We start from the raw sequence: 14,969 nt of genomic DNA, 5'->3' as shown, positions 1-14,969 counted from the left end.
ATATATATATATATATATATATATAATTCTATTTTATTTTATTTTTTTTGTGTAACAAAATTTTAAATATATAATCAGAAGAATTTAAAATTCTGAAATTATTAGATGTTTTATACAGTAAAACGGCTTCTGAGGCACTAATTTTTTAAAAAAGTTTTTCATTTGAAAAGAGGTTACTTTAAAGGTTGTTTCATAAATGAGTGTAATTTAATTTGTGGTTTTTCAAAGGTAGTGTAATAAAGGACTGAATTACTTTTGAAAAGTTTGCTTATTATCTGATAATGAAGATTTTTTCCCTCGCACAAAAGGGAGAATAAATAGCAACAAAAACAACCTAAACAACAACAAAAACATGGTATGGTATCGGCTTTTGGCCAAATTGTTCTTTCAGACATTGTTATCGGCCCAGAATAGTGTGTGTTCAGTGTGTTTGTGTCTGTTTAATCCTTACCTTCTGTTGCCATCCTGTGCCGGAGATCTTGCTGCAGGCGGCTCTGCGTGTCCTCCAGTTCGAGCTCCTGAGCGCTAAGAAAGAGGAGAAAATCCAGTGACCTCTACAGTAGAGAAATTAGGATCGCAACAACATTTACGTTTTCCTTTACACTTCATTATTCATCCATGTGTGATTTCATGCGGTCACTTACAAGATCATGAGTTCAGACTCGTAGCGCGCCAGTCTGTTCTTCTCCAGAACGAGTTTAAACCAGGACTGATAGAGCTGGGCCTCGTCGGTGTCATCTGTCGGGGATGCTTCTGAGGATGCAAAGAGGGAGGAAGAGGAGAGGGAGATCGACAAAATATGTCTCAGAATTTTACATCAATTACCAGAGCCATTAAAATGGAATCAAACACACTCACGCACACACACACATGGGGCATCTGCTGTGCGTCAGCCTGACAAGACCGCACTATTCTACCACTATAAACAAAGCCCCGTACTGTAAAAGGATGAAGCAACAATGAAGTCTCACTGTCCATTGAGAGTACAGCCATTAACTGTTAGCAGGATTACAAGGCAATGTTTTTCTGAATGGTCTGAAATGTACGGGCACATCAATTACAAGAGAAGAAGAAGAATGAGGCTTTTACAGTGGAATTCCATTGAGCTGTATTGTAGACTGAGACTGAACTAAGGTGTTATGAGTCCCGTCATTAACAGTAGCTTTATAATGGACCCGTTTAAGCCACCAGACTGTGAGTGAAAGTTGTTCAGTACCTGTTTCTCCTCTTATGATCTTTTCTATAGCAACTCCTCTCTCCTCTAGATCTCTCTGTTTCTCTGCAACCTCCTCCAGTTGTCTCTGGATGGCCTGGACAATGCACAAATAGGACATAATATGACACACATGTTAATAGGAAATGCTTATTTATCTCTCCAGAGAGTGTCCATACTTTGTATAATCCAGAGAACACACTGCTCACAGCTTTTTGAAGCTATAGATTTATTGGTAGAGACAATGAATGCATTTTTAAGAGCGTTCTGCTGTTGCTTTTTTTTTTGCCTTAAACATGGAGAATTACCATGAAAAATAAAAATGATTTTCTCTTTTGCAGCACAAAGGTAAAATTTAGATTAGTGCTTAGTGCAACTTTATCCCTTTGAAACCTGATCAAATTTATCAAATTTATTGGATTTCTTTCAAAAACATGGGGAGCAGACAATGAGCAACTTAACAAGAGTAAGAAATTAGTAAAAAGTTACAAAGCACAAAAAACAAAAGCAAAAACAAAAACAAAATGAATATATATATATCAGTTATTTGGTTATTAATGTTGCTTGTTGTGTGTAGGATCTATGCCATGTCTGTGATGGCGCTAACGTTATCTCATTGTTTTTTCATAGCAATGACAATAAACTATTGATTGATCTTCTATTTCTTTTTTAAATTCCCCTTTAAACTAATTTTTTAGGGCATTTTCTTGTCACCTTTTACAAATATCTTGTAATTGGTGGGACCTTCTTTTTGCGACGTTGAAGAAATCAAACTAGTTTGGTCAGGTTTCAAAGGGTTAAATAGCTTGTGAAAGTCGTCTCATCGCAGCAGAAAAAAACTAATGCTGATCCAGATATCAAAGGGTTAATGTGTACACACAGCCATAAAAAATAATCACTCCCTACTCAGCATCAGAATCCAGCAGGGAGGTGGAGAATAATGACACCACTCTGTTAAATCTGAAGAAACTGAACCAGACATAGTAAGAGTCTGAGTCAAACTTCATTTATCCAAACCCAGAGCAGCAGTGCACCTGTTCTTAAAAAGCAGCACGTTAATGCTGAAAATGTAAAATGTATCATGATCACTGGCGTCAGAAAGCCCTTTGGTCAGACAGATAGTGGGTAATTTCAGGTCAGGCTAATAAATGCCGTTTGCTGAGACTACCTACAGCTCTGCGGTTTAAACCAGCACTTTAAAAATAAGTGAATCTACAAGGAAAGAAAAGCACCTGAGCTCTGTGAAGCCTCTTCAGCAGTTCTCTTTTAGCCTGCTGGGCAACCGTCTTCTCCTGCTTCCTCCTCTGTCTCTCTGGATGCAGCTGGGACAGGAAGTACAGATCATTTCAGAACAAAAGCACCCAAGTGCAAAAACAATATCTGTATAACAATTCCCTGCATTTTGCCATCTTTCAATCCACAGAAATGGTTTGTACAAACCTTCTGATTGGATGTCAGGTTTTCATTTTCATCCTCACTGGAAGAAGGCTCTTGAAGATTCTGTTGACTGGAGGCTGAATTAAAAGAGAGGAAATACTAAAATGTGAAGTAAATGACAACTTATGTTTGTACAAAAAAGTACAAAACAACAGTTTCCATATTCAACTTGTAAAACGGATAAAATTTCAGATCTATAAAAATAAGTCACAACGTGCTTTACTTATGATTAGACGTTGAAGACTGAAAGCTTGTTCCTTAATATAGTTAATTGCATAAGTAAGGACTAGGACAGTGCCTAATTTGACTTTTAATATTGCCACACAGACGTTTCAGGCTAAGCACCCTTCTTCAACATGTGTTCTGGCAATTTCATAAACAATGTATTCAGATGGGGTTAATTATAGATGACTGCAACCAGCACAGCAAGTAAATCCCAGCAGGTATAGCCACAACCTTTCAGTAACATGATATAGAATACAAAAACATGAATTGACAAGCAAACAAAATAAATTATATTTACTTTATAAGAAACAAATGAAATCTCCTCATTTATCCCATTGGGTCTGTGGGAATCAAGAAAATGCATCCAATATTTGAGAGAGATTGGTGTGAATCTATCCATGATATTTATGGAAACATCAGTGTTTGGTCAGACATATGCAGCCTGTTACACGGCGTCACATACATGCACTAAGTCGTTTTGAGAAACGTTACTGGCGGCATGTTTTTAGCCGTGTTGTAGCCTGCAGCTCCTAGTGTGGGAGCCGCATTCACATATGTGCGCTTACACAAGAGCTCATGGTATCTGCACACCAGTGTTATCATGCAATCCAGAAGTCTCATATGTGGCCGTTCCCACATATAAGAGGCTTGCCTTTTCATTAGCGCTCTCATAACACGCCTACGTCGCCCTCAATTGGAACCAAGGACGGTTAGTGTGGTGGCTGCAATAGAAATAAACCTTCTGATGTTTCAACATCATCACCATGACTCTTGGAATATTATCACCAGAGGAGACGTTGCGTAACATCACTCTATGGAAACACAATCTTCTCACAATTGTATTTTATCGACATTTTGAAAATATCGCTCAAGTTTTGCGCAAATCTATATTCACTTATAGTGGAGCATTTAGCAGTTAAAGAGGCAGAAATTTCTCTCAGGAATTACATTTATGTTCATCAGATCGCCTGAAACATGACTCCAAACAATTGTTCATGTTGCTCTACGTGAGCTGGATGTGTTAAGCAACTGCTTACTTGTTAACCATAACAACTTCTTAGTGTTTACAGTTTGCTGCTCGGCGCCCAAAAAATCCATTCATGCAGGTTAAAGAAATGTTGGGAGTCACTGTCCTAACCTTTGTTTCTGAGGTTGGTGAGTATCGTCCTGATTTCCTTCTGCACCTCCTGCCCCTTACTCTCTGACGCCTCCCTCTTCTTCAGCCTCAGGGATGAGAACAAGTTGACCCTCCTGCTGGGCAACGGGGCCATGTCATCAGAGAAAACCCCTCCAGAGTCTCTACGGCCCTTAAAGGACACCTGCTGCAACAGAGAGGGCAGGTCCCGCCCGCCCCCCCACGGATTGGCCTCTACAGATGCCCACTGATCTTCACACTTGCCGGCTGTTTTCTCATCTCTGCATATCTCAGAGCTGAAGAAGGAGCTGAAGCTTATCGCTCCTTCTGATATGGGCCTCTGTTTGCGGGTGCTGTCAGGTTTGGTCCTCCTGGTAAAGCGAAAGACAAATCATAAATCAGTTTGAATTTAATCAAGGAAAGGAGGCAGTTTAGACTGATTGGATTTTTAAAGAAAAGCAGGGAACTAAGTCTTCAATACAAACATTGTGACTGCAGTGCTGGTCCTGTTGGAGGGATTGGTCACGCTAAATGTCCTCCTGAAGGCGTCCGCAATAAGCTGGAAGGTTGAGGGGGCCGAGGCGGAGCTTTGGCTCTGGGATGGTTCCCCGTCCTGGCCCGAGTCTGTCTGAGGCTTATCGGCTTCTGCTTGTACCTGATAAAACATCAGAGGACAGGAAAAATGTGGTTAACATAATGTGGAATTAACTTCTCTTATCTCTCTCACATCGCTCTCTTTGGACCGCGGCCTTCTACTGAAAGGAGTAAAGAAAGATAAAGAGCAGGAAAAATAAAATGCAGGCGCATTATTCTCCAAAACCACTGATTATTGCTGCCTTATAAAAATAACTAACTCCACCTGGTCTTTATGTTGATGTGCTTTTTTGGTGTTTGTGTCTATCAGAGTTTCCTCCGGTACGAGCACGTCCCAGTTTAGAAGCTTCTCTTTCTCAGCATGAGACAACATCAAGCGTTTCTTGGGGTTGGACGAGCTGCCGGTTGTCTTTATCGAAGCTGAGAGCTCTTCACTCTTCTCCGTTGCCTCTGAGGGATTCTGGGTATCTGCTGAAGTCTTGGAGTCGCCATCCGAGTTCTGAGAAAACAGGAATCTTGTCACTAAATTACACAGAGCACAAAAAGTCTTCTTGCTCACGCAAGGTTATTAAACACATTTATGCAATGTCACTAAATTACACAGAGCTTTTACTTTTTTTATATAACTCTAAATGACATGACTGTTGTAAATATATACGATATATGTTGTTTATCCAGTAAATGTGGAATAGATGTACATGTAACATACAGTTTGTTTCTCTGCTGAAGCGATCTCCTCAAAGTCAGAGTCTGCTTCAGGGACGGTCTCTGGTCCATCTGTGTCCTGCGGCCAGCTTCTCTGGAAGTGCTTGATGAAGATCAGAGGGAAGGCTGTACGACGGCAGAAAGTCAGTTAGTCTCAGTAGAAAAGCACAAATGCAAGAAGATAAAATGAACAATGGCTTGATTCCATTTAGCTTTATTTTCAGGGTCTTTTTATTGTGCATGCTGGCTCAGTGTCACAGTCACAGCTTACTGGGACACCTGCGCTTTTCGTACAATGACAAGTGAAAATGTTTTCTGCGAAAAAGGCTTTATATCATAAAAGGCCGTTTTATATTATGCCTTCAACAGCTTAAGGCAAAGTTTAACACTTTATAATAATTACAACAATAATGATAATAAACTTTATTTTTAGAGCACTTTTAAAACGAAAGCACAAAGTGTTGTCCAAGATGAAGAGAATACAAACCAAAAGCAATACTAATAGAAAATATGCAAAATACATACACCGACATAAAGACATACATACTCTATATGTATATATGCCAATGCGTGCACACACACACACACACACACACACACACACACAGACACACACAAAATAATTAAATTAGAAGAAATAGTAATAATAAGTACGTAAAATACAATGTAAGTCTAACAATTATTAGGAAAAGCCTTGCTGTAAAATTTCAGATGTGAATTAAAAGCGTGAACAGTCAGCAGATCGGACTCTCAGTGGGACGTTGTACCAGAGCTGAGGAGCCAGTACTGCAAAGGCTTGATCGCCTTTATGACATTTTTTTTTTTTTTACTACCTTTTTTTGATTACGGCTAAAGAGCAAAATTGATGATAAGAAAAAGAGCTTTTGGCAATGACTTCTGTCAGAACAACAATACTGACCTCTAGTGTTGTGCATGCTGCATTACAACAGTATTCAGATCTGTATCGACCTAAAACTCTGTCACTGAACAATACCATTTTTTGTCTGTTAAGACACCTTCCCACTGACAGAAATATGATAACACTGCATGCTTGTATTATTTACATGTTTACACGTCTCAGAAACACAAGAATCTGATTTTTATTCAGCCTTCTGCTTGGAACTGCGTTTTCTGTATCAACCATAGCTGAGGTTGTAATAAATACCCATACGGTTTAATCAAAAATTACTTTAGATGGCAAAGCGGGCAAAAGAAATCCAAAGAAACCAAATAACACTCAGCCCAACTGTTTCAGCAGAAACCGAGCAGGGACATGCTTTAGTGCTCAATCAAACCTAAATGAAGATACAGTTAAGAAACAGAAACACTGATTTGAAGAAAGGAGCAATGCACAGACAGACAAAGTAATCTGAGGTACTCACTTGCTCTGATCTTACGTTTCCATCGGTTATTCTGTTTTGTGTTAGAGTGATCTGCAGAGACAGAAGACAAAATGAGACAAAAAGAAAACGACCCGTTACATGATAACAGCACAGAGACCAAATCCTCCACAGTGTGTTTTTACAGGAAAGAACATTTTATCACATTTTTCCTCCACTGAAAAGGTACCAACAAACACACACACACAGACACTCACGGAGAGAGGTCACTGGTCAAAGGTCAGACAGTTCAGAGAATATCATGTTTTCAAGTAATAGCAGGGGCTAAAAACCCATTTATGTAGCACAGTATCTCTGTTAGTTTACAAGCTAAGACAGAAGTACCTATAGGATGGAAAGATGTGAACAAACTGAGTTTAAAGCAATATATTAAGGATTTATCAACATGCGTTGCTTTGGAAAAAGAAACATATATTACAAAAGGAAAGCTGACCTTTTTTAAAATATTTGGGGGAGCTTAATTGACTTTATGAAACAAAACATTGATTAAAGACCAATAACACCAAAGACAGCAGTGGGTCGGGGCAAGAAGACCAAGAATAAGAATATTAAGTATTAGAATATATAACATAATAAGAATATTAAGTGTTATGGCCCATGTAATCTTTAAGACTTCTGTACATTGCAACTACTGTAACAACATCACCGCATTTTCACCTCTGCAATAATTATTTTTTCTTTTTGTTGCTGTTTTTGTTTTGGGGGTTTTGTCTTTGTTTTCTTTTGTTTGGTTTTTGGTTTGCCTTGTTATTTTATGATAGACAATATTTGCTGCCCAGACTATTTTATTTATGCATAATATCTGTTATAATTGAAAATAATTGAAAACCCCAATAATGAATAAAAAAATCTCAATTAGTTGCTTTGAGGGACAGAAAATAACTTTCTTCCAAGTACTGCATTTTTGGGGAGCTTGAAAATACGACTTCATACAGTACTATAGGAGCAACACTGACCTTTGGTACTGTCCTGGCTTTGGCCCTTGGCCCCTGTAGTATCTTGTGCTGCGACTATACAGGAAGCATCCAGAGCTTCAACAGCCATCTCTGTGTCTTCAGCAAGTCTGCTCTGACCTTTATCAAGCTGCTCTGAATACAAGCTGGATGGCCCACCTGTGAATAAAAACAGCACGAGGACATTAAGTTTTAACTAACTTTGTATTATTACAGTAAATGACAGTGAACATTTGATAACATGTAGCTCATTTCATGCATAATGTCTAACTAGAATAATTTCAGAGCAACAGGTTAGTGGTTACTACACTTTTATGTACGATAATATCTAAAACAATCTATGTAGCATGTTAAAGAATTGTTACCAGGTACCACACAAATATACTCATTAGACAGAAAACACATCCTAATGTACTTTTTATATCGTAAAAGCAAAATAATGAATACAGTCTCTGCTTCTGAAAGTGACACATGCCTTATAAAAATGTACTCCAATACAATTTTTTTAACTTCACAGTAAAATATTAATTGCTTCTTGCAACACAAGCACTGATAAAATACATGACATGCTCATTACAGTACTCACAGAGTAACGAAGTCAACATACAGAATCTTTCCAAAGGTGAATCCACTTGGTCACAGCACAGAAACGAGAATATCTTGATACAATCTTTGTATGCAATGTGCCTATCAGCCAATAAAGGAACAATATGGGTTTTTTGTAGTGGGGTTGTTTGAGCTTCTTATCAATCGTCAGTATATTATAGTAGATGTCAGTCAGCACGGTTTGGAGCAGAAGGCTGGAGTCTGACATGGAAACTAAGCAATTTACTGCTGTGGATGGAGGTCAGCTACAAAATGAATTATAGCCACCTAAAAAAATCAACATCAGATTGCACTGTATTGAGAGTATTTTCACCACTTTACCTTTCCTTCAGACAGGGGAAGCCATTAATGGCTTTAGTTCCCCATCTATGCTCCTGTCAGAACCACCAGACTCCATTGAAAAAAACTGTAATTTTAGCTTGCAGAACACATGACTGCTGGTCTACTGCTGGCTCAGTTAATGAGTTAGTTTGTGTTATTGTGTGACTTTGGTGAATCTGAACTGACCCTTTTAAATGCCCAAGTCACGCAAAAACACAAACAAACCAACTAATCAAGACAGCAGTGGACCAGCAAGTCCTGCGCTCAGCAATGTTAAATTACTGTTTTTTTTAATGGAGTCTGGCTTTGAAGAAAGTGCTATAATGTCTTCATTTTCCAGTTGGAAACCTCTGTCTCACAGAAAGGTATAGCAGTGAAAATATCTTAAATAAAGTGCATACTTAAAATGATTTTTTTTCTTTAGGTGGCTAAAATACATTTTGTTATTGCCCCCCATCCACCGCAGTACATCGCTTGGCTTCCATGTCGACTCCAGCCTGCTTCTCCAAACTAAGGCCATGCCCACCACCATCAACTGTATGCAATAAACTCACTATTGATAAGTACCTCATACAACCTCACTTCAAAAAGTCTGAACTATCCCTTTAGTGTGACTCTTTCACTTGTACACATTGATGTTCTCACATTAGTTTGGCTAAATATTGGTCAGAAGGAGAAAAACACTCTACCAAATGATACACAGATACCAAACCCAGAGGAGAGGATAGAGCAGACCCAGTAGCAGAGCCCATGAGGAAGCTGACAGGAAGAACCGACAAATGATTCACTTCAGTTCTGTTCAGGTTAGCACAGGTTTAACTTGGCTCCACTGTATTTAATGGCAATGTTTTTGTACATGGCTTTAAACTTTTTTTTTTTTTTTACATAACATTAAAAATGATGTCTTTTTTCTTTAGCAGCAGAAGCTTTTAAAGGCATCTGATTATGTTGCATCTGCTCCCTCTGAACCTGCTGCAAACCTAAAGGTTGTTGAGCGTTTTCATCAGATGTTACAAAGCGCATGTTATTTGCAGAGTTAACAAAAGCTGTGACTGTGACTACAATTTGTGTGGGAGATGTTAAGTCATCTTAGCACAGAGGTGGAGAAAGGATTTGCTTTTTTGATGAAGTTGTTAAATTAGTGGTTAAAAGACATGGAAATAATTAAAATTTGACTTTTTGATTGGTTTTGTTTCTTGGAATTTGGCAATTCAACTAATTGGCAACAAACCACGAAGCAAATTATTAATGTAATCAAATCGATTTATTTTGAGAATATATTTACAGCTTATAAATATCATAAATTAAGCAATTTTACAGTAATTGTCAACGTGGAAAACAAATAACAAAGTTTGTAGGCTGCTTCAAGAGAACTACGAAACATACAGAATAAAGCCAACAAAAGTGAATCTGGCAGTGTGCAAAAAGCTGCTCTGCTGATCTCCTGAACAAAGTCTAGGAGGTACAAGAGAGAGATCTGGAGAGGGGCTCTGAGGGGGAGAGGCCTCCTTCTGAAACAGAGGGAACCACAGACAGACCACAGACATGTGGACACAGCTGTTACTGTCAAACGGCCTGACAAGAAGGGAGGCTGCTGCCGATGATACAGCAGAGTGAGAAGAGATGTGCAGGGGCGTTTAGATGGATGTTTGGTGTTAGGGATGTTAGGGAGGAACACAGCACCTCATGAGTGTTAGTGGGGTTAGCTGGAGTGATTTGACACCAAACAGAAGTGACAAAGCAACTAAAGGTGCTATGCGTGCATCGATTTACCATTACCACAAGTTTCCAAAAGCCTCTACACTAGTTTTTTTGCTGTATGTGACCAGATCTGACTTAAAAATCTGCCTGTTATAATCCGTTTAATGGCACTTAAGGCCAGTATCGTTGCCAGACAACTATCAGCAGGGGGGCACAGGGTGAGATATAACACTCTGACAGCTTCGATTATATTCTAAATATAGTGTACATTTAAACAGATATTTTAAAAAGCCTTCATAGGTACTTGGGGAGTATTAGAGTAATTTCTGACAACAGGGAGGTAAGCTGATGCCGGCTGATAGGTTTGGGCGGTATCATGATATTATACCAACGTATTTAGAATTCCTGCAGTAATGTTTTTTAATACCGTCATAAATATAGAACTGTAAACAGCCGGCAGCCAGCAGCTGCAGAAAGAAACCACTTAACTTACTGAATTAAGGATTTATTTTGACCAAATCAGAGCTGGTGATTATTGGAACACATTATTTTGTTTTTGTCGATTTTGACTGAAGATTGTTTTAAGATGAGTGAATGAGGCGATGGAGCCCCGTTAGTCTTCCGTGAATAAGAGAAAATTGAATGCACAATGTGTACAGTTGTATTTCTGTGTTTAATAAGGAAAATAGGTTTTGAGATTATTACTTATGTATGTATGCAAAATACAAGTTTATACGAGTTATAACAAAAATTCGTCCCCTGTACAGTTTTTATGAATGTTAAATTTAGTTGTAGAGACCAAAACCTTTTTTTTTTGTACCAGGCTGTAAACAGGTTTATTTTTGCTGTGAAGTTTTTAACATGTGGGTCTACTGGGATTTCTCTGTTTTGGAGCCAGCCTAAAGCGGCCATTTGATGAACTGCAGTTTTTGGCATTTCTGCATCTGCTTCCTTTTTTTAAACCTTGGAGGCTGCTACTTAAAAAAGATCAAATAAACATCAATGATCGATTATCCTAACAGGTATTTCTAGTTGCCAGAGCCTTCCTCGTCTTTGCCACAGAGCTCCACTGTATTTTATACAGACACTGCATCGCGGCCAGAACCAAGCGGGAGACTTAAAGAGTCTATTGTCACGCTACTGCTAATGTCAGCAGGCTGATGTTTGGAAGACAGTGACACGTGCATATGCAAGGAAGGGTACGTAAAGTTTGATCTTTGCACGTATAAGACAACGTTATAATCGTTCATGTCATAACTTTACCTAAATATAATTGTAATTCAACTGATGTATTTAATTTGGAATTATATTTAATATATCACAAAGTTTCACATTACACCTTTTATGACTACCGCCTACCGTACTCTAGACTCATGCAGGCCTGTGATTGGTTAATCTTGGTTAGGTGAAGGGGCGGAGCTATAGAGGCAGCCAATGCAAAAGCGACATAACAAGATCTCATGACCAAAGCCGGCCAATCATCACCTTCCCCGCTGGCAGGAATCAGCCAATCAGAGGGTGCAGCATTGGAAACTTGAAACAGACTGAACAAAATGAAGTGAACAAAACAGAAAAATGAATTTTGGAAAAAAATTAAAATGGAAATGGAGGATGGAAAGAAAACACAGTGTGAAAAATTACAAATAAACATACTGTTGGCAATAATTTCATATCAATAATTACATCGGAATGTGAGAACTGTCCAAAATAAGGTCAGTGCGTCAACAGTGCATTTTAAGAATTACCCCTTATTCTGCACAATTAAACCAAATGTTCAGAGCTAACTTCATCATAGGCATCATTTATAACATAAAATATGCAACAACAAAAAAGATTAAAAAATTACAAAAGAAAAGAACTGCAAAACTGAAAATAAAAAGAAAACAAAAACATACTGACTCAGTCAGAAAAATACCATCTTTTGTGAATTCTTTTTTTAAACATTTGTGTTCACTTCTGAGGGATAAAATAGCCCCGAAAGAAGATAAGGCTCATTGTTTTTGATTTTTAACGATTTTCATCAAAATTACCCAGACTTACCCAACAAAACATATATATATATATATATATATATGAAATTTAATTGATATTACAACCAAATGCAAACAAAAAAAGCTGAGTTTCCTGTTGTAAAAAAATATTCCAATTTTTATCTATTTATTTATTTTTGTGCTTATGTTAGCATATACAAATCCTTGCCACGGTTTGTGACAACCAAAACTAAGTCTTTAGTAACACAAAGAAGGAAAAATTAGGAAACTCAAATAAATTGGTAAATTTGTCAATTGCAAAGTAGGTATAGTATAAGATCATTTGTTGAAATTTCACTTTTGTATTTTATCTTTCTATCATTTTATTTTCACCCAGATTTTCATATTATTGATGTAACTTTCACAATTTTAAAAATATTCTAAATAAATTACCAGATTTTATCTCTTGAAAAAAAAAAAAGAAAACCATAAACAAAGAGCCCTAGTGAAATCAGTCAATTATATCTAACAAAAACATAAAGTAAAATACTATCTACCAGAAAAAAAAATCATTTCAATGACAAAAGCATTTCCTGAAATTATATTTTGAAATAATAATACTGTTTTGGCATTTCCATTGCACATCTCTGTGGTGGCAAAGTTAAGGTGCAACAGGCAATGTGCAGTCAGAGTAAAGTCAAATACTATGTGGATTATAACACTGTAACCAAACCACACTGTCCAGATGGCTGTCAAGGTTAGTCAGAGGGCATGTTCCAGGTTACTCAGATACTACAAAGCTTGTCTAAAGTGCAGAATGAAAAGCTTTTTTTGTGGCAATCCAATTGGTTTCTTTAAGATCACTGCACCATGACTGGAGCAGATTCCACATGGTGAAAAGGGAACTTCACAAACACCAAAATCTCAACATTTAACTGTCTGTTACTTATCACCCAGTAACGCTGTGCGATGTAGATGTCATTAATAGTACCTTTAGGTGATGTTTACAGTCTGCTTCAGCAGCCTGGAACAAACCCATGTGAGTCAGATTCATTCAGCAGGGAACAACACCGGGAGACCCTGACAGTCAACAAACACGTACCAGGAACTGTGAGCTTATTACCAACAGAGTCAGATGTGCATGAGGGCTGCAGCATTTCAGAAATGCATCACCCCTGAAGTCTGCTCAGCATGTACGATTTAATACTTATTCAACACTTAAATACACAGCATAGTCAGAGTACCTATATAACAGTTTGCTTAAAGGGATAGTTTGAATTTTAGATACTTATCTACAGTAAATGTATTACATAAGGTCTGTTGACAGAAGCAAGAGTGCCAACACAGAGGCTAAGCAATGTACTGCTGTGGACAGAGGCAGCAGAAAAATGTATTTTAGCCACCTAAAAAAAAAGTCTATAAAGGTTTATATATAAACTTGCTCTCGTCAAAGCCACTAGACTCCATTGATGAAAACGGTCATTTTAGCTTGCTTTACACAGGAGCTGCTGGTCACTGCTGCCTCGATCAGTTAGTTAGTTTGTCTTATCGTGTGACTTTGGTGCATCCAAACTAACCATTTTAAATGACAAAGTCACACAATAACACAAACAAAGTTACTGTTCGAGGCAGCGCTAGACAAGCTGCTCCTGTGTTCAGGGGATGTTAAATTATTGTTTTTTTCAATGCAGTCTGGTTGTCAATGAAAAGAACAATGTATCAGCTTCTGTTACCCATCAGAAATCTCTGTCTGACATTGAGGTAAAGCAGTTAAATATTTTAAATATAGCGTAGATATAAAACTGTTTGATTTTTTATGTTGTTGAAATATGTTTTGTGTTGCTGCTGACCCATTCAAAGCAGTACATTTCTTAGCTTCTGTGTCAGACTCAAGCCTGCCTCTCCAAACTGGGAGCATGCCAACCAACATCTACTTCATGTAATACTCTGACTATGGATAAGTACACCATAGAGGATACAAACCATCTCTTTAAGATGCCTTTTAGTTGTGCTGTCTGCTGTAAGTGCAGGCAAAACTCACACCAGGCACTTAATACAAGCAGCAGAAGCTCATCAAGTGAAGCCTTTTTATAGCAAGTGTTTAAGTCGCTTAATAAAGCACTTTTGGCTTCAAAAACAAAAGACTAAAATAATCATAAACACTTGGAATGTAAGAAGTACAGATTATTTGGTTTCAAAATTATTACAGTAATTAACCCTGATTCATTCATTGTGGGCAGAACGAGAGCACAAACTCAAAACCATCTGGGTTCCTATCAGGTCAACTGGCCCAGAAAGGTTACTCCCCTGTCTATGTGAGCTGGAGGCCGATGAGCTGCTGCTGGGCCAGCTGGGGCTCCTGGTAGATCTGTCCCAGCACCTCGTGCATCATGCAGAGCAGAGGACAGCCCAGGCTCAGCAGCTCATACAGGAACACATAGTCATGTGAGTAGCTCCTGACGTGGGACCCCACAGCTGTGAAAGACTCACACACACTTCCCAACAGCTGTCGAGGCAACACACACACAGCCCGGCTAGCACGCCTCGGCCAGCTCAGGCCTCGCCTAAGCAAGGAAACCAGGGTACCTGGGGGCTGGATCTGGACGCTGCCTGTCGCTGAGTAGCTCCCACCATCCAGCGCAGAGGACGTGACGCGGCTTTGGTCTTCCTGCACGAATCAAGAAACACAGGAGGAAAATGATGAAATAC

The 14,969-nt window shown here is 38.5% G+C and overlaps 1 protein-coding gene across 2 annotated transcripts in view; it reads right to left on the bottom strand.

Annotated features, from left to right (window-relative positions):
- mical2b (microtubule associated monooxygenase, calponin and LIM domain containing 2b) overlaps nucleotides 1–14,969 on the bottom strand; it is a 62,202-nt gene that overhangs the window by 1,107 nt on the left and 46,126 nt on the right. For both annotated transcript variants that reach the window (XM_042495419.1, XM_042495418.1), the window contains 12 exons: nucleotides 14,847–14,928; nucleotides 7,666–7,821; nucleotides 6,692–6,742; nucleotides 5,314–5,435; nucleotides 4,870–5,103; nucleotides 4,496–4,665; nucleotides 4,014–4,381; nucleotides 2,654–2,727; nucleotides 2,446–2,535; nucleotides 1,217–1,310; nucleotides 645–753; nucleotides 452–525 (listed from right to left, as the gene is read on the bottom strand). In XM_042495419.1, coding sequence (XP_042351353.1) covers nucleotides 452–525; nucleotides 645–753; nucleotides 1,217–1,310; nucleotides 2,446–2,535; nucleotides 2,654–2,727; nucleotides 4,014–4,381; nucleotides 4,496–4,665; nucleotides 4,870–5,103; nucleotides 5,314–5,435; nucleotides 6,692–6,742; nucleotides 7,666–7,821; nucleotides 14,847–14,928 — 1,624 coding nt within the window. The remainder of the gene's footprint in view (nucleotides 1–451; nucleotides 526–644; nucleotides 754–1,216; nucleotides 1,311–2,445; nucleotides 2,536–2,653; nucleotides 2,728–4,013; nucleotides 4,382–4,495; nucleotides 4,666–4,869; nucleotides 5,104–5,313; nucleotides 5,436–6,691; nucleotides 6,743–7,665; nucleotides 7,822–14,846; nucleotides 14,929–14,969) is intronic.

This window comes from Plectropomus leopardus, chromosome 11 (assembly GCF_008729295.1).
Source record: "Plectropomus leopardus isolate mb chromosome 11, YSFRI_Pleo_2.0, whole genome shotgun sequence".
NCBI classification, from domain to species: Eukaryota; Metazoa; Chordata; class Actinopteri; order Perciformes; family Serranidae; genus Plectropomus; species Plectropomus leopardus.
The sequence above is the reverse complement of the archived record's forward strand: the minus strand, read 5'-3'. Positions and strand labels throughout refer to the sequence as shown.